Raw genomic sequence first — 22398 nt, forward strand, 5'->3', positions numbered from 1 at the left:
ATAGGGTCGCTATGAGTCACAAGCGACTCAAGGGCACATAACAACAACAACAACATCACAGTTGGACCTGGTTTGGCTGGGATTCTGATCTTAAATGATGTGTGTGTGAATGAAGCTCATATACAAATCTTGTTTTTTCTTAATTGAAGCCTTTAGGCAAGTTCCACATGAGTAACTCCTTTTGACTATCTATACAGACTGGTCTGGTAAAGAAAATTCCAGAAACCAGAAGTCAATTTTTATTGTTTATCACAAGCTTACAGGGAGAGCCCTTTAAAGAAAAGGGTCAAATCTCAACTGTTTTAGTAGAGGTTAGAAACCTAGAACTAATGTGAAGACCTACATGGAAGCGTCTTTACTGCTTATTCTAATGTTTTGGAAAAACTGCATGATCTTTGTCACCAGACTCCCCCAAATTCTTAGTCTGCCTTTAAAAAAACAATGAAATAAAGTAGCAAGGGAACATTTCGCCTGGTTTTCCTGCATCGGTGAAGGAAACATGTATTGGGGATTTTTTTTTTCCCCTAAAGAAGGGTTCCCAGGGGCCCCGGGGTCAGGATCTAAAGATCATCAGGGTTGGAGGAGGGGCGAGCGTTCAGAGAGGCTGGAGGCAGGTGCTCTGGCTGATTAGTACCAGCTTCCTTTAGGGGTCTCTGCCCTGAGGGTACCAGATAACTCCCCTCCGCAGCTCACTCCCCAGCTCCCCAGTGCGGCTTTATTTCCCAACCGTCCTCTCCCTTCTGTCCCGGACCCTGGACCCCTAGTCACGTTCTTTGTGGTCTGTAGTGGCGGCCACCTCGAAGCTCTGTCCCTTGCTCTAGGTCCTTTACTTCTTCCCAGGCTGGCGGGGACCCACTTCTCTCACCGCTTAGCCTTCCTTACTGGGTAAAACTAAGACATCTTTTTCTTTGGACTATGCAGGCCCTTTCTCCTTTTCCTCTTTGGGCGGCAGCTAAAAGAGCCACCTTTTGTTTAGCTCAGAGAGGAAGAGACTCTGCAGGTAGACTGAAGACTGATCTATGGACAAGATCTGGTGCCCTCACTCCAAGCTTTACAACCTGGCCTTGTTCCCAGACTTTGATAAAGGGTAGGGAACAAGTTGGGGAAGGCCCTTTGAAATCCACAGAGCTGTTAGCAGAGATCTGACAGAGTTCCATGGTGCCTGCTGCTGAGCCATCTCAAGGGGCAGCTGGTAACCCTTTGTTCTCCTTTTCTCTCCAGAGTGGTTTAAAGGAGGCCTTTGGAGCCAGAGACTGCCAAGTTTAAAGTGCTGTTTCTCCCATTTATGAGCTGTGTGCCGTTGGGCAGAAGCCATAGTAAGCACTTGAATGCTAACCAAAAGGTTGGTGGTTCAAACCTACCAGTTACCTGTAGGAGAACAATAAGGCAGTCTGCTTCTGTAATGGTTACAGCCCTGGAAAACATATGGAACAGTCTACTTTGTCTCATAGGCTCACTGTGAATTAGAATCCCTAGTGAACTATCTTGTTGCTGGTGCCATTTAGTGGACTATGACTAATAGTCACTGTATGAATATGGGTGTGAACCTTGCTCTAGTCCGTGACATCCTCTTCATCCTTGACGTACTCAAGCCCACGGAAACAGGTTGTCATTCTATCTTGTTGAGGGTCTTCCTTTTTGTCACTGAGATCACTTTACAAGCTTGATGTCTTTTTCCAAGGACTTGGCCCCTGAACATGCCTAAAGTACATGAGACCAAGTTTTACTATCCTTGCCTCTAAGGAGCACTCTGGCGGTACTTCTCCAAGATATATTTATTTGTTCTTTCGGCACTCCATAGAATGTGGTGTTGGAGACAACACTGCAACTCAAAGTCATCGATTCTTCTGTCATCCTAGTCATTATTCAACTTTCAGATGCATAGAAGTAATAGAAAAGACCATTGATGTCTTGGATCAGGTGGACTATAGTCTTGAAATGGACATCTTTGGTCTTTAGCACATTGGAGATGTCTTGCATTTCCCCCCATGTCTTTTGATTTCTTGACTGCTGGTATAAAAGATGTTGATTATAGATCTAAGTAAGATGAAATCAATGACAACTTCATTCTTTTCTCCATATGTTGTGGTGGTGAGGATTTTTTGTTGTTTTTACTGCTGTAATGTAATCCATATTGAAGGTTGCAGTCCTGGATCTTCGGCAATTGTTTCAGATCTTCACTTTCAGCAGGCAAGGTTGTCTCGTTTGTATCACACAGGTTGTTGATGAGTCTTCCTCCAATCCTGGCGCCACATTCTTTTTCATATAGTCAAGTTTCTAGAATAATTTACTCAGCATACAGCTCCGATGCACTCTTTTCTTACTTTTAAACAATGCAATATTATCTTCTCTGTTCAGACAACAGCTTCTTGGTCAATGTATGGGTTTCACATGAGCACAATTAAATGTTCTGGGTCTTTCATTCTTTTCAGTGTTATCCATAATTTGTTATATTCCACAAATGCTTTTACATAGTCAATAAAACACAAATAGACACCTTTCTGGTATTCTCTGCTTTCAGCCAAGATCCATCTGACATCAGCAGTGATATCCCTGATGCTATAGATTCTTCTAAATCCAACTTTAATTTCATACAGTTTTCTGTATTGTTGTTGCTGTTGAACTGATTCATAGCTGACCATGTAGTGGATTTTCAGAGGCAATAAATCATACAGGAGGAGATTTCCCCTCTTTCTTCCTTGGAACAACTGGTGGATTTGAACTGCATGCTTTTACATTGGCAAAACTCCTTATCACTCTAACAATTTTTGAATAACCTTCAGTAAGATTTTACCCATGTGTGATATAAATGATGTTGTTAAGTAAATTCCATATTCTGTTGCAACACCTTTTTATGGGATGGGAACAGATATGGGTCTTTTCCAATCAGTTGGTCAGGTCTTCCAGATTTCTTCGCACAGGCTGGTGAGCACATCCAGGGCTGCATCTGTTTGTTGAAACACATCGACTGGTATTCCATCAACACCTAGGGCCTTATTTTTTTGCTGTTGCTTTCAGTGCAACATAAACTTCTTTCTTCATTACCATTGGTTCTTGATCATATGTTACTTCCTGAAATGGTTTTATGTTAGCCTCTTCTTTTTGTTACAGTGACTGTTGTATTCCTTCCTTAGTCTTTGGATACTTCTTGCATCATGCGAGAGTTTGCCCATAGCATAATTTAGTGTTGCAACTTGAGGCTTGATTTGTTTTTTAGTTCTTTCAGTTTAAGAAATGCCAAGCAACTTTTTCCTTTTTTTATTTTCTAGCTCCAGCCCTTTGTATGTTTCATTCTAGATGGGATCGGATTGGCAAAAGATGCTCCAAATATTACATAGAAAATGTCGGGCAGGAGCTAATATTAATTAATAAAAGAGGCATAATTTTAAAAGGAAGTTATGTGATTGTACAACTGGAAGAATGAAGTCAATGTCACTGATTTATATTCTAAACAACAAAATTAAATTTTTTTAAAAGAACTTTTTAAAAAAAGTCAATGGCTTAATATGAACCTGCATTGATACGACATTATTAAAATAAATTAGTTTTTGTAAATTACTGGTGTAATTTGCAGGCGTAATATACCCTAAGGGCATATTTTGAGGAGGCACACTTTTTATAGTATATTGCTGTTGATTGACATAACAATATCCTATAAAATTTATTGATAAAGACAGAGATCTAAAGAAGACAATAACCCATAATAACACTATCCTGGGATGACTGACAAGTTAGTATGTCATCTTCTGATATTTTTTTTCCGCTGTTTTTTTTTTTTTTAAGATGAAATGGATTTCATATTATGGGGTTTTTGTGTTGTTTTGTTTTTTTTGGTTTGTTTTTTTTTTAAATATTAGCCACTTTCTATGCTATTGTTGTTTTGTGGCATGGAGTAGGAAGCTAAGAACCGACCCATACCGGAACCTCCAATGGATTTTCATGTTGCCCATCATTTTCGCTCCCTCTGAGCCACATGCCTTTGGGATTGGAACACAGCTTCTTACCACTAGGTCCCCAGAGCTCCCTTTTTATGCTATATATGTCTTTATATTAATTTTTTTCTACTTCCCCTCCTCATTTACTGGAGTGTGATGAGGTGGCCTTTGGACTCGGGAAAAGAAATCTGGGTTTGAGAAAAGGTATCTAAACATTTGCAAAGTTGTGTCCCCACGAGGAGTCTCTTGCAGGAGCTTAGAAGCTGAAAGAGGACAAACTTAAGTCCTGCAGTCAGTTCACTGTGACGTCCTTCTCACCCTGGCTGGCCTCTGATTACTCTGGCCCTTTAAGAAGGGCAGATGGAACCTCGTAGCTGGGTTTCCAGGTGACTGAGGGACAACAAAAGCACAAGTGGCTTCCCAGGTAGAGGAGTCCTGGGGATGGATTTCCCTCAGGCCACTAATTCTCCTACTTTCCCCCTTTCCTTTGTTGGTTCAGCCCTTTCTCAATAGCCTTTGCTAAACTCCTGTCTTTTCTCTGATCACTCCCACTTCTCCTGTTCTTCATTTCTGGAAAGAACTCTTGCTTCTAAAAGTAGTCAATTTTCTTGAATATTTAGGTTGAAAAAAAAAAAAAACCAACCCAAACAATCTGCAGACAATAGGGATATGGACTCTTCTTTCCCTCTTTTTGTTGGTTCCCCCCCTCCCCGTTTATTTGCTTCTGTCAATACCTACAGGAAAATGTTAAATCAAATGAATGTTCACAGCTATTCTTGTCCTGAATTTGATGTAATTAATACTTTTTAGTTGGGCTGGTAGACATTGTTGAGTCCACTTCCTGGTCATAGTGACTCTATGTCCAAACAGTTGGAATCTTGCCCAACCCTGTGTAGTCCTCACAATCTCTCTTGTGCTGAAGCCCATTGTGGCACCTCCTATGTCAATCAATTCTTGTGGTTCAAAATCTTCCTCTCCTTCACTGGCTCTCTACTTTTCTAAGCACAATGCTTTTCTCCTCAAGAACTGCATCCTTCTGATCACAAAGTATGGGAGGTGAAATCTCTCCATCCTTGCCTCGGAAAGGCACTCTGCAGATCTTCCAAGACAGATTTCTTTGTTCTTTTGGCAGTTATTATATTGAATGTTGTTATATCCCATACTCTTCACCAGCATTACAATTAAAAGGCACCAATTCTTCTTCAGTTTTCTGTATTTGTTGTGCAACTTTCACTTGCATATAAAGGAACAGAAAATGCTTCAAGTACTTCCCAATTAAAGTCTATGTGGTGTTTTGACTACTTAATTGAGACTTTTTAATGAATTTCTGTAAAGTTAAGCAAAATAATTACCAATTATCTTACTTTCAGGCTTTACAGTGGCTTTGATCTAGCTGTGAGTTTCAAAAAGAACATATAATTATGCTTTGAATTTTAATACAAAAAGGCAAATGTTTTTGATGTTTATAATAGAGGTAATCTTTCCAGTTTTACTGTCACAGTTATGTTTCGTGCTGAACTCTATCACCACTTTTTTGGTGCTTTTTTTATTTTTAACTTTTGTTTCTGTGTATTTTACTATAAAAAAAGTCCTGGCAGCATAGTGAGTAATATGCTGGGCTGTTATCCAAAAGGTCAGAGGTTCAAAACCACCAGCTGCTCTGTGGGAGAAGGATGGATGATTTCCTTCTGCAAAGATTTACAGCTTCAGAAATCCGATGACGGATCACTAGAAGTCAGAATCTACTTGATTGCAGTGGATTTGGTTTTGCTGGCTTATTTTGCTAGGTGGTGTTTATTAACCATCCTCCTCAACTGCTGTCTGTTATTTGGGAAAGATAGTATTTATTGACTCTGCCTGCTACTCTTTCACCCGTCTTTCTTCCTGTGCACCTTTAGAATATGTTCTAAGACTCTTGCCCTAATCTACAGATATTTTTAAAAATGCTTTGTTTTAAACTGTGCAGCTTTCCTTTTAGTATATTTGTATCCCAGTTTGTTGTTGTGACTACTTCAGTCAATTGAATGTTTAGATAAAATGTTCCTTTTGAGACATTTACTTTGGTGTCACTTCTTGGTTGTGTGCACTTTGTAGTGGATTTCCAGAAAGGATGATGCATGTTAATGCATAATTAAGAAACAGCTGGATAACTAACCAACTTGAAAATACCCTAGGGAAGAAGTTATTAGAGTCTTATCAGTAAAAAAAGGAAAAAACCCAACCCCCCAAAACCCCAACAACAACAAAAAAACCAGTAGAAGAAGAAAAGCAAATGAAACAGTATTAAAGAAATGTGGAAGTGAAAGAAAAGGGGTCTGGGAAGAGCAAATTTACTTTTCTTAATTAAGCTCTCCTTGCCAGAAGGCAAGAGCGTGGTGGTGGGAGTACAGGAATCGTGGCAAGCTTTTGGAGTGGACTGCTTTTCCGGGAATGTGTTTGACGTGCAGGTTTGCTCTGCCCCTGGAGTGAGGCTAGCCAGCCTGGGCCTAGGGTTTGAACCAGGAGGCAGCCTTAAGCCCAAGGCAGCTGGGAAAGAAGTGGCCATGTTGTTCCTGGTTTGGCTGGCTCCTCCCAGGCTTGTGGGAAGCTCTGCTTGCCAGAAGGCAGGAGCATGGTGGTGGGAGTGCAGGAATCATGGCAAGCTTTTGGAGTGGACTGCTTTTCTGGGAATGTGTTTGACGTGCAGGTTTGCTCGGTCCCTGGAGTGAGGCTACCCAGCCTGGGCCTAGGGTTTGAACCAGGAGGCGGCCTTAAGCCCAAAGGGCCCTTCCTGTCAAACATTCTTCTAGGTGGTATAGCACTGGTCTGTGCGTTGCTGTACAGAGGTAACTCGTGGTTGCTGTGATGCTGAAGCCTGTGACAGTGATGTGCCAATAGTGGTAATGGGCACCCATGGTGGACAGTGTTGGCTGGAGCTTCCCGACTAAATCAAGCCTGGAAGCAGGAGCGGCATCCACTTCCGAAATGGCTTGTCTCCGGAAACTCTATGTACGAGCAGTGCTCAGGCTGTTTGTTCATAGGGTCGCTATGAGTCGTCTACGACTTGACGGCATTAAAAAACAACAACAACAATTAAGATGATTAACTTGGTGGCCATCGAGGCGGCCGGTCTGGATCATCTCTTCTGGAATTGATTGAATAGGTTCTTCTCCAAAATGTCATTTTATTGCTGTGGAGTTGGAACTGACTCAGCTGATTCTCTTGGGCTTACAAGGCAGTAAATTGTTCAGAGGATCCCATGGTGGATCTGAACCATCCAGAGTAGCTCAAATTTTGGGTTAGCAGTACAAGTACCTACACACTAGGCCACTCGGACTCCCTGAGTAGGTCAGTAGGGAAAACTATTACCGTTATCTGTGGATTTTCTAAAATCTTGCGAGTCAGGCTGTGCAGGCCAGGTGACAGGCTGTCCCTGAACAAAAATGCTTGCCAGTCTCCTGGCATTTCCACTTTGGACAGGTTCCAATAGTTCCATTTCCTTCAGCAGAATTTCTTTAAAATAAGACTCTCAGAATCATTTCAGATTTGAGAATTTCTTTCTGTTGCCATCACAGGTTATACAAACTTCCCTTTACAACCTACAAATATTATTGCATTCTTTTCCCTAGCGTATAAGGTACTATGCAAATCTTCTAGCCTCTCTTTTTTTTTAATCTCCAGAGAAAGGAATTTATTATGATCTTTATCAGTATCCTTTTTTTAATTTTGTTTCAAGGAAATGGTCTTATATATTTTTATTTATTATTTCTCCCTGTAGTTCTGTTTTCTTCTTCAGGTATACTAATTATCCAAATGTTAGCTCATCAGTTCAGCCCTTATTATTATTATTATAATTTCTATGGATTGCTTTAGATTCTATACCAATGTGCATTTTTTTATGTGCTTGAGAGGCTTTTTAATCACAAGCAACATCTCATGGTTATTTGTTACTGTTATGTGCCGTTGCGTCACCTGTGACTCATAGCCACTCTATATATAACAGCTGTAAACCCTGCTCTATCCTGTGCCAATCTTATTGTCTCTGATACACTTACCCCTGTAACTTTAGTCACTGAATCAATCCATCTCTTATAGAGGGTCTTCCTCTCCTGTGCTGTCCCTCTACCCTCCCAAACACGACGTCCCTCTCCAAGGCCTGATCCTGCCTTGCAACATGTCCAAAGTATGTCAGACAAAGCTTCAGAATACTTGCCTCCAAGCAGAAGCCTGGTTTTACCCTCTCCAGGATGAACCTGGTTGTTCTCTTAGCTGTCCATGGTTTATTCAATATTCTTCTGCAGCACCACAGCTCAAAGGCATCAATTCTCTTTCTGTCAACCCTAGTCATTGTCCAGCTTTTTGACGCATAGCAAGTGATTCACAGACCATGGTCTGGATCAGGTGCACCTTAGTCTTCAGACTGACATCATTGTTCTTCAGTACTTTGGAGAGGTCTCTGACAATAGACTTTCCCCAATGCAATTTGTCTTTTAGTTTCCTGGGTGCTAGTGCCACAAGTGTTGCTTGTGGAGCCAAACAAACTAATGCTGTTAACAATCTCAGTCTCAACCATCCATCATGATGCTGCCTGTTTTGCCCAGTGATGAGAATCTTTGTTTTCTTGATATTGAGCTTCAATCTATATTGAAGGCTGCAGTCCACGACCTTCTGAAGCAAGAGCTTCAGGCCCACCTCAGTTTCAGCAAGCAGGATTGTGTCATCTGCATAACGCAGATTGTTGATGAGTCTTCTTCCAATCCTGATGCCACATTTCTCCTCAGAGAGCCCAGCTTCCTGGATAATCTGTTCTGCATATAGATTGAAAAAGTATGGAGATAGGACATATCCCTGGCATCCACCCTTCCCAATTTTGAACCATGCAGTGTTCTCTTGTTCTGACGACTGCCTCCTAGTCCAAGTATAGGTTTTGCATAAACATGATAAGTATTCTGGGATTCCCATTCTTCTCAGAGTTAGCCATAGTTAGTTGCGGTTCACAGAGTCAAACACCTTTGTGTAGTCAGTGAAACACAGATAGACATTCCTCTGGTACTCTCTGCTTTCAGCCAAGGTCCATCCTAGCCTGTACTTCTGGCAGTTCTCAGTTGATGCGCTGTTCCAGTCTTTTTTGGATAATCTTCAGCAGAATCTTGCTTTTATATGATATTAATGATATTGTTAGATAATTTCCACACTCTGATCACCAATATTAGTTTATAAAAATCAACAATCGTACTTCCCATTAAACCTTTATTTATTGTCCATTTACAACTATGATTTTGTTATATCTAATATATTTTATCTGAATATTGCAGTAGAGCACCAAGAAGACAGAGCAAAGAGAAGAAATCAAGAAATTAAGGAATTGACAGAAGATTTCAAAGGGCAGCATGGGAAGACAAAGCAAGTATTATAATGAAATGTGCAAAGAGCTGAAGTCAGGAAATAAAAAGGGCTGAACTAGCTCAGCATTTCTTAAGCTAAAGGAATTTCAAATTCAAGCCTCGAGTTGCAATACTTAAAGATGTTTTGGGTAGAATATTAAATGATCCAGAAAGCATTAAAAGAAGATGGAAGGAAAATATAAAGTCACTGTACCAAAAGGAATTGGCTGACACAGAAGAATTTCATGAAATGTATGAGTAATAGCCTGAAGTGATGAAGGAAGTTCAAGCTGCTATAAAAGAATTGGCAAAAAACAAGGCCCCAGGAATTGATGGCATACCAAATGACATGTTTCAGCAATCAGAGGCTTCCCTGCATGTGCTCACCAAGTTATAAAAAAAAAAATCTGGAGGGTGACCATCGAGCCAACTGACTGGAAAGAGTTATTTGTTTCCATTCTAAATAAAGGTGACTCAATAGAGTGCAGAAATTATCGAACAATATCCCATGCAAGCAAGATTCTGCTGAAAATTGTCCAAAGACGACTGGACAGAGAACTGCCTGAAGTGCAGGCTGGGTTTAGAAGAGGCCGTGGCACTAGGGATATTATAGCTCATGTCAGATGGATCTTGGCTGAAAGCAGGGAGTACCAGAGGAATGTCTGTGTTTCATTGACTATGCAAAGGCGTTTGACTGTGTGGACCACAACTATGGTTAACTCTGAGAAAAATGGGAATCCCGGAACATTTGATAGTGCTTATGTGAAACCTATACTTAGATCAGGAAGAATTCCTTAAAACAGAGCAAGGAAACACTGCCTAGTTCAAAACTGGGAAGGGTGTACCCCAGGGATGTGTCCTATTTCCATACCTGTGCAGAACAGACCATTCTGGAGGCTGACCTCTATGAGGAGGAATGTGCCTTCATGAATGGAGGAAGTTTCAACAACAATCTGAGTCATACAAATGACAAAACCCTGTTTGCTGCACCTGAGGAGGACCTGAAGTGCTTGCTGTAGAAGGTCAAGGACTGCAGCCTTCAATATGGTTTGAAGCTCAACATCAAGAAAACAAAGATTGTCTGGCGAGCTCTGGTGGCCTAATGGCAAGAGGCTGCATCATAATAGATGGTGAAGATATTGAGAACAACTTCAGTTTCCTTGGCTTCACAATCAACACTCTTGGTACCAGCAGCCAGGAAATTAAAAGACGAATTTCATTGGAAAAGTTTTCTGTCAGGGACCTGTCCAGAGTACTGAAGAGCAATGACATCAGTCTGGAGACTAAGGTGCACCTGATCCAGGCCATAGCTTTTGGAATTACTTGCTATGCGTTAGAAAGCTGGACAATGACTAGGGTTGATAGAAAGAGAATTGATGCCTTTGAACTATGATGCTACAGAAGAATATTGAATATACCATGAACTGCTAGGAGAACAAACAGATTTGTCCTGGAGAGGGTGAAGACAGGCTATTACTTGGAGGCAAGGATTCTGAAGCCTCATCTGACATACTTTGGACATGTTGCAGGAAGGGACCAGTCCTTGGAGAGGGACATCATGCTTGGAAGGGTGGAGGGACAGAGAAAGAGAGGAAGACCCTCAATGAGATTAATTGATTCAGTGACTGGGGTAATGATGGTAGATATCAAGAGACAATAAGATTGGCACAAGATAGAGCAGATTTCAGGGCTATTGTACACAGGGTCACCATGAGTCACAAGCAACTCAGTGGCACATAACAACAACCACAATGTTGTATTTTATATCAAAGAAAACAACTTTGATAAATTTAAGATTATAGAATATTTAAGGGAATATTCATTCCCATTTCCCCCTTACATTTGCTATTATTACATATTTTAGCTGAGCTTTGGGACTGTAGAATGCAGGGAGTTGTGTGTTTCTCTCAGTTCAAATCTACCATCATCTCTGCAGGAGAAAGATGGACAGTTGCCTCATTTTACTGCTTAAAGCCTCAGAAACAAAATAAAGGGATAGCTCTGAGTCAGAAATGATTCAATTGTTCCAAATTTTATTTTATTGTTAGGCCTGTGTTTCATTGACTATCCAAGGCATTCGACTATGTGGATCACAACAAATTGCGGCTAACCCTGAGAAGAATGGGAATCCCAGAACACTTGATTGTGCTCATGTGAACCCTATCCTTGAACCTGGAGGCAGAACAGAGCAGGGAAACACTGCATGGTTCAAATTCAGGAAAAGTATACTCCAGAGATGCATCCTATCGCCACACTTTTTCATTGTATATGCGGAACAGATCATTCAGAAAGGCTAGACTTTATGGGGAAGAATGTGGCACCAGATTTTGAGGAAGAGTCATCAACAACCTGTATTATGCAGATGACACAACTTTGCTTGCTGAGACTGAGGAGGACCTGAGGTGTTTGCTGCTGAAGACTCTAATAAGCATTGAAACTCAACATCAAGAAAACAAAGATTCTTATCACTGGGCCAATTGACAACAACATCATAGAGAAGAAAGAGATTGAGATTGTTAACAATTTCAATTGCTTGGTTCCACATCAACTCTCCTGGTTGTCCTGGAGAGGGAGAAACCAAAGCTGCTCCTTGGAGGCAAGGATTTTGGAGCTCTGTCTGACATACTTTAGGCATGTTGCCTTGAGGGACCAGTCCTTGGAGAAGGACATCATATTTGGAAGGGTGGAGGGACAGCATAGGTATCCTGGGATGAGATGGCAGGTATGTCAGAGATAGTCAAATTGGTTCACAATAGAGTAGGGTTCCGAGCTAATGTGCATACGGTCGCTACGAGATGGCACATAATAATCACAGCAACAATATCAACTCAGCTCATTGTTATAGAGTCAGAACTGATGTATAGCTGACTCTCCCAGTCAGTTTCCTGAGACTGTAAATATCACAGAAGAAGATTACTCATCTTCTCCTGCAGAAGTCCTGGTGGATTTGAACCACCAAAGAGAGGCATGACCTTTTAATTAGAAGTTTAACTCCCCATGGGCCGTGTCCCCAGGATTCCCTGTATATATTTCATATAAAGTAACAACTTTAATAAGTTTAAGATGACAGAAAAAATGTCTCATAAATATTTGGTCTTATTTCCCCCCTCGTGTTTATTGTTGTTAAACATTTTAACTGTGTTTGTAAATTTACTATTTTTGACATTATTTTCTTAAATTACGTTTCTTTTAAATAATTGTAGATTCATTTGTAATTGGAAGAAATAGTAGCACCACCCCCCTGCACCCTTGACTTCATTTCCTTCCCCAAACACAGTTTTTAAATGTTTGGGTATATTTTTCTGTTATCTTTCTAGTATTGATCTCTAGTTTGATTCCAGTGTAGTTGGAAAATATACTGTGTTGATTTAATTTGCTTTATATTTTCTGGGACTTTTTTTTAAAGTTTAAATTATTTTTATTACTCTTTCAGAAATACATGATTCTTTTTTTCTTAATTATTATTGTAATCTGAGTAAAAATTTATTTTACCTACAAGAATACAGAAACATTTTCCTTTGGCATTGTTTGCAATCCTACTAAGAACATGATTCCACTGTCTCCTTGTGTTTCCTATTCCCATTTGTCCTTCTATGCTGTCTCTTTCTGGCTCCTAAGCTGTATCCCTGGATAAATTCTGGCCCTTTAATCTTGTATGGTTGATTGCTCTGTGAAGGACCTGCCTTGAAACTTCCCTGCTGTTATTGTAATATATGATTGGCCTTTCTAATATCTGGCTAAAATTTGAATCATATGGTTTTGCTTTTATTTTGTTTAGTTATGTGCCTTCTAGTCCCTTAGACTCATAGGAACCTATAGAATGGTAGACCAGCTCCAAAGGATCTGGTGGTCTGGTGATAAGGAGTTGCTCTGCTAACCCAAATTAGTTGGTTCAAATCCACCAAATGCTTGGAGAGAGAAAGATAAGCAGTATCTTCCCATGAAACTGATTGTTTCTGAAAACCTACTGTAGGGTGTGCACTGAGCCTGTCATGACTCAACAGCACACAATAACAGCAGCAATCTTTTTGGGAACTTTTTGCCAGACCTTTCCCTCCTGCTGAGAAAAGTGGCTTGAAACCTTTTGTTAACAGATGAGTACTCGAACATTGTGCTATTAGGGCTTTTTATCTCATTCTTTTTTAAAAATTTTATTTTATATTGGTTTGCATACAAAATTCTTATGTGTTGTGTTTCACTCAAGGGCACTGTTTTTGACACATTCATTCACCTTATTTCATATGATCACGCCCATACCTTGTGTTTCATAAAATTAATCACCATTAATCTATGGCCTTTATTCTAGGTTCTTTTTTATTGTTTTAATGGGAGCCATGGAAAATAGAGTTTGTAAATATGGTGACTCAACAGCACCTAACATCGACTACTATAATCATTTTTAGAAGTCCTGTGAGGAAAATTCTTCTCTCTCTTCAAAAACATTTTTTATTTGATTTGGGTGAAAGTTTGCAAAGCAGACTGACAACAAAATACTAAGTTTTGTTCTTCACTTCTCTTGAACTCTCTCTCCTCATCTCTGCTTATATTCTGCTGTGGGGTTAATTTGGAATGTTCTATTTTGTACCCAAACACAAGTCCTCAGTGCTATTAGCTCAGAGTCCTGCTTTGATTTGGGATTCTGAATTCAGGATAATTAGGGACTTAGAGTTTGACACTTTTCAGGGAACAAATGACTTCAACCTTGATCTCCTAGATTATAATAGCCTTTCCCAAGGGCTGTCTGATGGTAAGAATTTCAAGTCTTGTATAAGGTAGGTACTGAAGTTATTTTTGTATGGAATAGGGAAATTAATTTATATCCTGAAAGTCTCTATGCTGATGGCCACCCAGCTTATTTATTCACAAGGCTGGAGGGTCTTGTTAATGATCCTTTGGTGTCTCTTCAAGATCCATTAATGGGGAGAAAGAACGATGCTTAAAAACTTCCTTCTTCTTTATTAGTCTGTTATTATCCTAATGACAGGGCCAGCCGACTGGAAAATCTGACACACCAACTACCTAGCTTATTTGCTCAATTTAGTTGTTTTTACATGAAAATCCACCTCCTCGCAAAGCAAGAATATAGATTTTACTATCTTTGTATCTTTGGGCAAGTTATTTTCTGTTATTAGCAGTTTACCATTTTAAATTAATAGTTATGTTGTTGTGAGAATAAACGGCAGGTGCTGGCACCCAATAAAGGGGGACTCTGGTCAGTAGGGAGTTGTGCTGCCAACCCAAAGGCAGTTGGTTTGAATTCACTACCTGTTCCGAGGAATTTAGATGGACACTCTCCTTTGACAATCCATAGCTGTGAGGTGGTTCCTACTTGACAGCACAACTGGTTGTGTGATCTGTAGGGAGTTGCACTGCTAACCAAACAGCTCTCTGGCAGTTCGAATCCACCTGAAGCCCTGAGGGGAAAAAAAGATGAAGATAGTCTTCTCCTGTGCAATTTACAGCCTAGGAAAACCCACTCACTGGAGGGACAGCTGAGTTGGCGGTGGGGGAGAGAGAACAGTAAGAGAGCACAGTCCCTCTTCGGTTTCTGAGCTGTCCCTGCGATGCCTCCCCCAGGCCGCGCGGTGGCGCTGCGTCTCCGCCGAGAGCGTCGGGAAAGGCAGCCTGCGGGGGCTCCTAGAGCGGCGGTGCGGCGGTGCGGCGGTGCGGAAGGCGGTGGTGAGCGATCGTGCCGGCGGCCGGCCTGGTGGGTCGCGCTGCCCCACTCGGGTCCGACTCCACGGGCGCCCAGGCCCCTCTTCTAACTGGGAGAGGGTGGTGCGACTGAGCCTCAGTTCTCCCTCGGGTCACGTCTTCTCTCCCAGGCGCCCGGCCCGGCCGGAGCAGGTCTGAGGCCGCCCCTCGGGGGACCCAGCATTAGCCCCACGCTTGGACGGGCCCTCCCCGCCTTCTGATGGGGCCGCGGGTCCCCGCAGCCGTGCGGCAGGGGTGGGGTAGGAGGATGTGGGGGGTGCGGGAGCTCGGCCTCACTTCCCACACGATACCGCACTGGTATCTCGAGAGCCGAGGGTCCGGGAAGAGGAGGCCATCTCTTGGTGAAGGAGTGGAGAGAGCACAGATGTAGGGTCAGGAGTTCCCCCTTTCCATCTTCTGATGAGGTTCTTGGGCGCGCCCCTTCCTCTCTGAGCCCCTTTCATAACTCGTGAAAGAACCGACTTCGGACTAGTGGGTGTCCAGACGCCTTTCAGTGCCGACAGGGCCAGGTCGTGGGTGGGCCGGGGATCGGGGCGCTGATCCTGGGCCCGCCCCGCATCTCCCCGCAGACTCTCCCACCGGTCACCCTGGCCCTTCTCTGCTTGGACGGTGTCTTCCTCTCCGCAGCCGAGAATGACTTCGTCCACCGCGTTCAGGAGGAGCTGGACCGCTTCCTGCTGCAGAAGCAGCTGTCAAAGTAAGGGGTGTGCGGGCCCTGGAGCGGCTGCGGCTGCCTGCGTTGCTGCTACAAGGAAGGGCAGGGCTCCCCGCAGCCGCCAGGGTCCTGGGCTTGCCGGCTCGGACCTTTGCCTTCGGTCTGAGTTCCATCTTCCTTGGCAATGTTTTGAATAGGAGACAGAAAAAGAAAATAAAAATCACAGGGCAGGTTTTGGAATCAAACCTACCTCCACTCAAAACAAGAACCTAAAAAAAAAAAAAACCAAGAACGTAGGCTTTACTATTTTTATAACTACGGTCGAGTTATTTCCTTTTCCTGAGCCTCTGTTTTCTCATGAATAAAACACTTGCTCCTTATTTTCGTGATAAGGGACAGATGCTGGCGCCCAGCCTCCTGGAGGTTGAAGGGACCCAGTTCGGGCATGGGCACTGGTAACTTGCTCGCAGCCTTTGGAGTTGGTCTGGAACCTGCAAAGGATGACTGTTAAGTCACTTTAAACTGGGGATGGATCTGATGGGTCTCAGGCCCCAGCCGCTGAGCCTGCCTTCTCTGCTCAGACTCCTTTTGGTCCCTTCCCAGGGTACTTCTTTTCCCTCCGCTCTCCAGTCGCCTCCGATACCTGATCCATAGAACAGCAGAGAATTTTGATCTCTTGAGCAGCTTCTCTGTTGGGGAGGGTTGGAGGAGGAGGACAGTCATCTGTCACTTGGAGATCAGGTGTGTATCCTATGTACCTTCCCTTACCACCTTGGAGGGCCCTCAGCCAGCCTTTATGAGTGGTTTGGGGTCAACTAGTCAGCTGCCTTAAGAGGGACAAGCTTTTAGGCACTCAGGGCTGGGACCCCTAGCCTCCTCTATTCCCAGGCACAGTTGTGGCTTTTGCTTCAGCAATAGAGTAGACATGCATTGCTTGTGGCATTTGCTGACTTGCATTCAACTGTAGACCTTGGGCAGGGAAGAGAGTTGAGGAAATTTATGTAGCCAGAGGGAGTCTGTCCAGCACCTCTGAGGGAGCATGTGCTCAGAGGGAGCCTGAGACCAAGGAATGGAAGCAGCAGATCTATTTGCACTCCTTCGAGCATCACGTTTTCCAAGTGCATCCTGTAACAGGAGGAGCATCTCGTCATAATGACTGAGTCTGGTGTTCATAGGTACATGTTTTCCCAAGAACATAGTGTTTACCTGATTTGGTCCTTAGTCAAAGATTTTACTCTCTTTAACTTCATTTGTAGGGAGCACTGGTGCCCTAGTAGTAAGAAGTTGTGCCGCAATCCAAAGGCATGCAGTGCAGAGTCATCAGCTGCTCTGTGGGAGGAGGATGGGTGGTCTTCTTTTGTGTGATTTGCTGCCTCTGAAAACCCACAGGAGGATCAGCTATGAGTCAGTTCTGACTTGACAGCACACAACAGCAACAATTCTGTTTATAACTAGGGGAGATGGAGAAGGAGAACTGGCTTCTTTGGGCATAGTGAGAGATGGCATTCATCCTCCACTATGATGTCTTTTTTAGGGATTTTGAGAATAGTTTTGGCTTTAGATTTGGCCTAATGTAGACTTGAAAACTACATGCTGGAGTGAGATGTAGCTTTAGTTAGCCATTTTCCTTTGGGCCTAAACAATGCTCTAATTTTCTCCTCTTTTTCCTCCTCCAGACTACCAAGTTCAGATGGCCTCACTGGCGCCTGTCACCCTCCTGGCACCCACCCTGGCAAGTACCGTGGTCCTCGGCCCAACTCAAACCAAGGAGTGGCCACTGGTCCCCGAGGGGCACGGGCTGGCCGGTGGCACCGTGGACGGAAGCCGGACCAGGCTTTGTATGTACCCCGGATGCTGAGAAGACAGGAAGAAGGAACACCAACCCCTGTGCCAGAGCTTAAAGGAGATGCTGCAGTTGATGTCTTAGAGGAGCCTGGAGATGTTGGTGCTGGGGACCTCAACACTGATCAGGGACTCCCTCTGTTGATGGCCCAGGCAACAGAGGACCTAAAGGACCTGGGCCAGAGTTGTGAGAATGAGCCACCACTGGGTTCAATTGGCACTGAAAACCCAAAGCCTGATTGTCATTCAGGAGATAGAGATGGGTTGGATGTGGCCAGACAGCCTGGGTCCAACCTGCAGCCAAAACTGGGAGTAGAGGAGGAGAGTCAGCCAGAGAAGAGCGTGGCAGCAGAGGTAGAGGAAGAAGAGGTGAAGGAGGAGGGCCATGGCAGCTGCTCGGAGGATGATTACAGTGAGCTGCTGCAAGAGGTGATGAGGCTTTTAAATCCAGAAGGGAGGTGGGTGTGTCTGTGGAAAGGAACAGAGCGGTCTTGGTCTGGATGTGCTGGGTTGGGCAGGGCTGATCTTTGGATAATGCGAGCCCCTTAGGATATATGAGGAGAGGAGAATGGGGATTTAGCCAGGAGGAATCAGGACTTATACAGTCTAGGGTAAAGAAGCTAAGGATGTGGACTCAGGAGGCATAGATTTGTGAGTCTGAGTTCCAAATTAGGAACTTAATGATTTAGGAGCAATTTGAACAGACAGTGATGAGGTGATAACACTGTTAGGTGGTGCTGAGTAGGAACCGACTCAGAGCAGACCCTCCAGCAGGTTTTTTCAGTCAGTAAATTGCATGAGAGGCAATTGCCTGTCTTTCTCTCACAGAGCAGTTGGTAGACTTGAACTGTCTGCTTTGGGCGTGGCAGTGCAACTCCTTATGACTAGGCCACCAGAGGTCCCTTATGAGATGGATTAGAGGGGAGACAAATAAAAACTGAAGTCATCCTGAGTATGTTTCATCATAATTTGAATGTGTAGGTAGGTTGAGGGCTACCACTGTAGTTGTTGGTCGTGGGGATGACTTTGTTACCTGGATCTTTATCTTAGAAACCTAATCTCCTTGGTACTGTGTCCTGAGATTGGCTTTGCTGTTAGTTCGGGAGGGAAGCCACCTTGCATTGCCACTTTATGGATGAGGAATGAGATTAAAAAGACTTGCTTTAATGTCATATTGTTAATAAGGGTAGGAAAGATCTAGGACTTGCCCAGCTCTGGCTCTGTACCTTCGAGGAATGACTTACCTCCTAAGCCATCACTTCTCCCATCTGTGAGATGGATGCATGGGCATGGGATATAGTTTGGATAATTACATGACAAAATGTATGTAAGCTCCTGTCGCTCTCTAGAACTCTGTCCAGTAAGTTCTCTCACAATTCTTAATCTCCCAGCCCAATCTGCCACCATTATCCGATCCCTCCCAGGTCACGCTCCGATAGAAATACATTTGACTCTCCCCCCTGCCAGCTCAGGAGCCCGCAGGACTGTCTGTGGTTTTGGCACCAGTTCAGAGCCCCCATGTGTCAGTGCATTTTTTGCTAAAGGATCTGATCTGACCCAGATAATAGACAACCTGACCGAGAAGGAAATCGAGGTCGAGAGAATCTACATGGACACATCCTCCTTCATAGAGGAGCTGCCTGGAGAGAAGGATTTTGGCCACGTAGTGGAGATCTATGACTTTGAACCAGCGCTTAAGACAGAGGACCTGCTGACGACGTTCTCCGAGTTCCAGTGAGTGCTGGCAGTGCTTTGGCAGAGGGCAGCAGAGGCTGGGTGCTTGTCTTTGGAGAGGAGCTAGAAAATCCCTTTGTAGCTGGGGACACTTGCTTGTACTTAGTGATCCAGAAAGGCAAACAGCAGGTTGATTTGCTTATCCTGGGTTTCAACTCCCGGGCCTCCTGGCCATGACCCAGGGAAGAGGAAAGGGAATTTTTTGGTTGTAGACATTCCTAAGACCCTACCCTCCTGCTTGCCCACCTGCCTACCTAGACCTAGGGGAAGCCCCCATCAGTCTCACAGGGGTGATGGGCAGAGCACTTGCCTACCCTTGTCCTTCATCCAGACAGTCTGTCCTTAAGGACAAGTCCTGAGAACTGTCATTGCATTCTTTATGGGAAGAAAATTCAGCTTGAGCAGCTCATTAAGACTGAGACAATGTGGTGATGGGAACTGGCAAGACTTCCCTTCTCTATTGCTTCAAATTCCTATTTGAGAATTGAAGGAGGGAGATGTTAAGAGAGAAAGGTTTGGCCATGCATTTTCATAACCCCTCTTTCTTTGCTCCTTACATAGAGAGAAGGGCTTTAAGATCCAGTGGGTGGATGACACACATGCTCTCGGCATCTTTCCCTGCCTGACCTCAGGTGAGGTGCCCTTCCTCTGTCCACTGTTAAACGGCGAGTGCCTGTTGTCACCCAGGATGGCTTTATTTCCCTAGGTGGGGATAGTGCATCTCTGTGCAGGCTAACTTGACTAGAAGGTCTCATGTTCCATAAGGTTCTGGATGTAGCCCTGGAAGCTAACGGGAGTAAACCGTAGCCTTTCACATTCATGTTAATGCCTTCAGTTTACACGGTCAGATTTAGGTAAAGTTTACCGAGGACTCATCATGGGCCATGCCTTGGTTACTTCCACAGAGTAAATGAAACCATATGAAGAGGCTGATTTTATAGATCAGCCCATTCACTACTGCTGCTGTGGTTCAGGTTTATACATTTTCATTCAGCTCTCATAACAATTTCCAGACGTAGGTCAGATGACCCCATTTGAGACCGAGATTTCCAGAATGTCAGTGGCTCTTCAAGATTATAGTTGCTTTTGGTGTCCAAGCCAGGAAAGCTCCCAGGCCTCCTGGCTGTACGCTGGTGTCCTGCCCCCTCCTCAGCTCCTTTCCTGGATTTGCCCGGCTTTGCCATCCCTGCCACTGCTGCTCACTGCAGGTGTAAGTAGCTGCCTCCCCTCACACTTGTGAGCAGCCGAGCCAGGGGCAGCCGTGGCTGGTGTGGGTCCAGTTCTCAGGAGGCCAAAAGCCTCAGAGAAGTGGGAGGCAGTATTTGAGGAGCTGTGGAAGCAAATCAGGGTGGGAATTTATACCCCAGAGGAAGCTTGCGTGAAGAAAGGGAGGAAGAAGGGGTCAGAGGCTGCCTAGTGAAGGGGGAAGTTGAGTGTGCAGAAGATGGGCCTTGGCTGTCTTCAGCTTCCTCATCTATAAGCGTTGGGTGTTTGGGCCTAAGACTACTGGCAACTCTGGCCTCCTGGGGTCTGTCAGTAGTCTGAGTGCTGCATGTGGTCACCCTGTACAACTCAGGCAGTGAGTGCCTGCCCTCCAGGAAGATCTTGATTGGGGTCATCTGTGATAGATGTTAAAGCCCAGGGCTTCAGAAGGCAAGGAGCCAGCTACTCGTGGTGTTAGAAGCGTCGTCTCACTGTTGTGGCCCCTGACCAGCACAAGTGGGATGTGGGATGGACGGCTGTGTACATATGTTCCCATTTGAGAGCACAGGTATCCATCCACCTGAGGGCCTGGAGTTTCTGGGGAAAAAGAGGAGTGTTAGAAGTTGTCACTGGCCCAGCTTGAATATCAGAACCCTGAGAGGCATCAATCATTCATGTCCCTGACTGCATGGTTGTATGTTTGAGTGGCATCTGTGCTTCCAGGTCCTGGGGGCCTTTATGCAGAAGAGTCTTTCTCCAGATTTGCTTTCTTTCCATAGCTGCAGAAGCCCTGTCCAAGGACTTCGCCAAGCTCAAGATCCGGCCCCTCACTCAGGGAAGCAAACAGGCAAAACTCAAAGCCTTGCAGAGACCAAGTAAGGAAGCTGGTGGCTTCTGGCTAAGGAGGGTGTGAGTGTGCTTGGGCTTGGCCAGGGTAGGTTTTCTCCTGATCATTCTGCCTTCCCTATGTCTCAGTTACTGGGGACCCCCTGCGTTGTAGCCCCACGTCCTTGGGGGTGCTGGAACTGAGGGCCTATCTGTTCAAGGAGAAGCTTGGCCTTTCTTCTATGGACCGTGGCCAGTAGAATGAAAGGAACTTGGGCTCTGGGGTCAGCTCTGGGTGTGATCCTGGCTCTGTCCCTTATTTACAATAAGCTTAAACAGTTAATTTGATTGGTTTCTTTATTTGTGATAGAAGCAGATAAGCTAGACTGTAAGGAGTTGCACTTGGGGTGCGAGTCCATCAGTGACTCTGAGGGAGAAAGATGGGCACTCTCCTCCCATGTGATAGATACCCTCAGAAACCCTGATGGCTGTTCATCATAGCTGATGGCGGTCAGCCATGTGAGTCAGTTCCAACTTGTCAACCAGTTCTAACCCACAACCCTAATTAGAACCCTAGTTCTAACCCTGGATATATAACAGGGACACCTGCCTGGGATGACACACTGAAGGTACCAAATAAGTATGGATCTTTTCCTTTTTGTCTCCTTCCAAAGGATGTGAAGGATGTTTACAGAGGCCAGTTTCCTGTGGCTACTTAAGGGTACCCATGCTTCTGTGCATGGTTATAGGACCTTTGTCCCAGGCTTCTTGGCAGTAACCTCTAACCTGTCTCTGACTCTGAGGGTTCCAGGTGACCCATCCTGATTTGAGTTTCCTCCCAGAGGACCCTAGAAAGCAGGGAGGTGGACAGGGTTAACCCCCCTTCCAGCTTCCATTTTGCAGAACATAGAGTTGAGGGGATGGGTCAGACTTCACAGCCCTAAGGGTCCCCTCTCCTAGTACCTGGCCCCACAACCCTGAGCTGCCCCTCTGATAGTACCTGGCCCCACAGCCCCGAGCTGCCCCTCTGATAGTACCTGGCCCCACAGCCCCGAGCTGCCCCTCTCCTAGTACCTGGCCCCACAGCCCCGAGCTGCCCCTCTCCTAGTACCTGGCCCCACAGCCC

The 22398-nt window shown here is 44.4% G+C and overlaps 1 protein-coding gene across 1 annotated transcript in view; it reads left to right on the top strand.

Annotated features, from left to right (window-relative positions):
- The window catches only part of R3HCC1 (R3H domain and coiled-coil containing 1), a 31706-nt gene that overhangs the window by 8705 nt on the left and 603 nt on the right, over window positions 1–22398 (top strand). The window contains exons 2-8 of the mRNA XM_006884907.1: window positions 14876–15145; window positions 15517–15710; window positions 16272–16409; window positions 17345–17939; window positions 19072–19244; window positions 19806–19876; window positions 21227–21322. Of these exons, the coding sequence (XP_006884969.1) occupies window positions 14876–15145; window positions 15517–15710; window positions 16272–16409; window positions 17345–17939; window positions 19072–19244; window positions 19806–19876; window positions 21227–21322 (1537 nt within the window). The remainder of the gene's footprint in view (window positions 1–14875; window positions 15146–15516; window positions 15711–16271; window positions 16410–17344; window positions 17940–19071; window positions 19245–19805; window positions 19877–21226; window positions 21323–22398) is intronic.

This window comes from Elephantulus edwardii, unplaced genomic scaffold (assembly GCF_000299155.1).
Source record: "Elephantulus edwardii isolate Elephantulus edwardi_28Jun2011 unplaced genomic scaffold, EleEdw1.0 scaffold00038, whole genome shotgun sequence".
Lineage (NCBI taxonomy): Eukaryota > Metazoa > Chordata > Mammalia > Macroscelidea > Macroscelididae > Elephantulus > Elephantulus edwardii.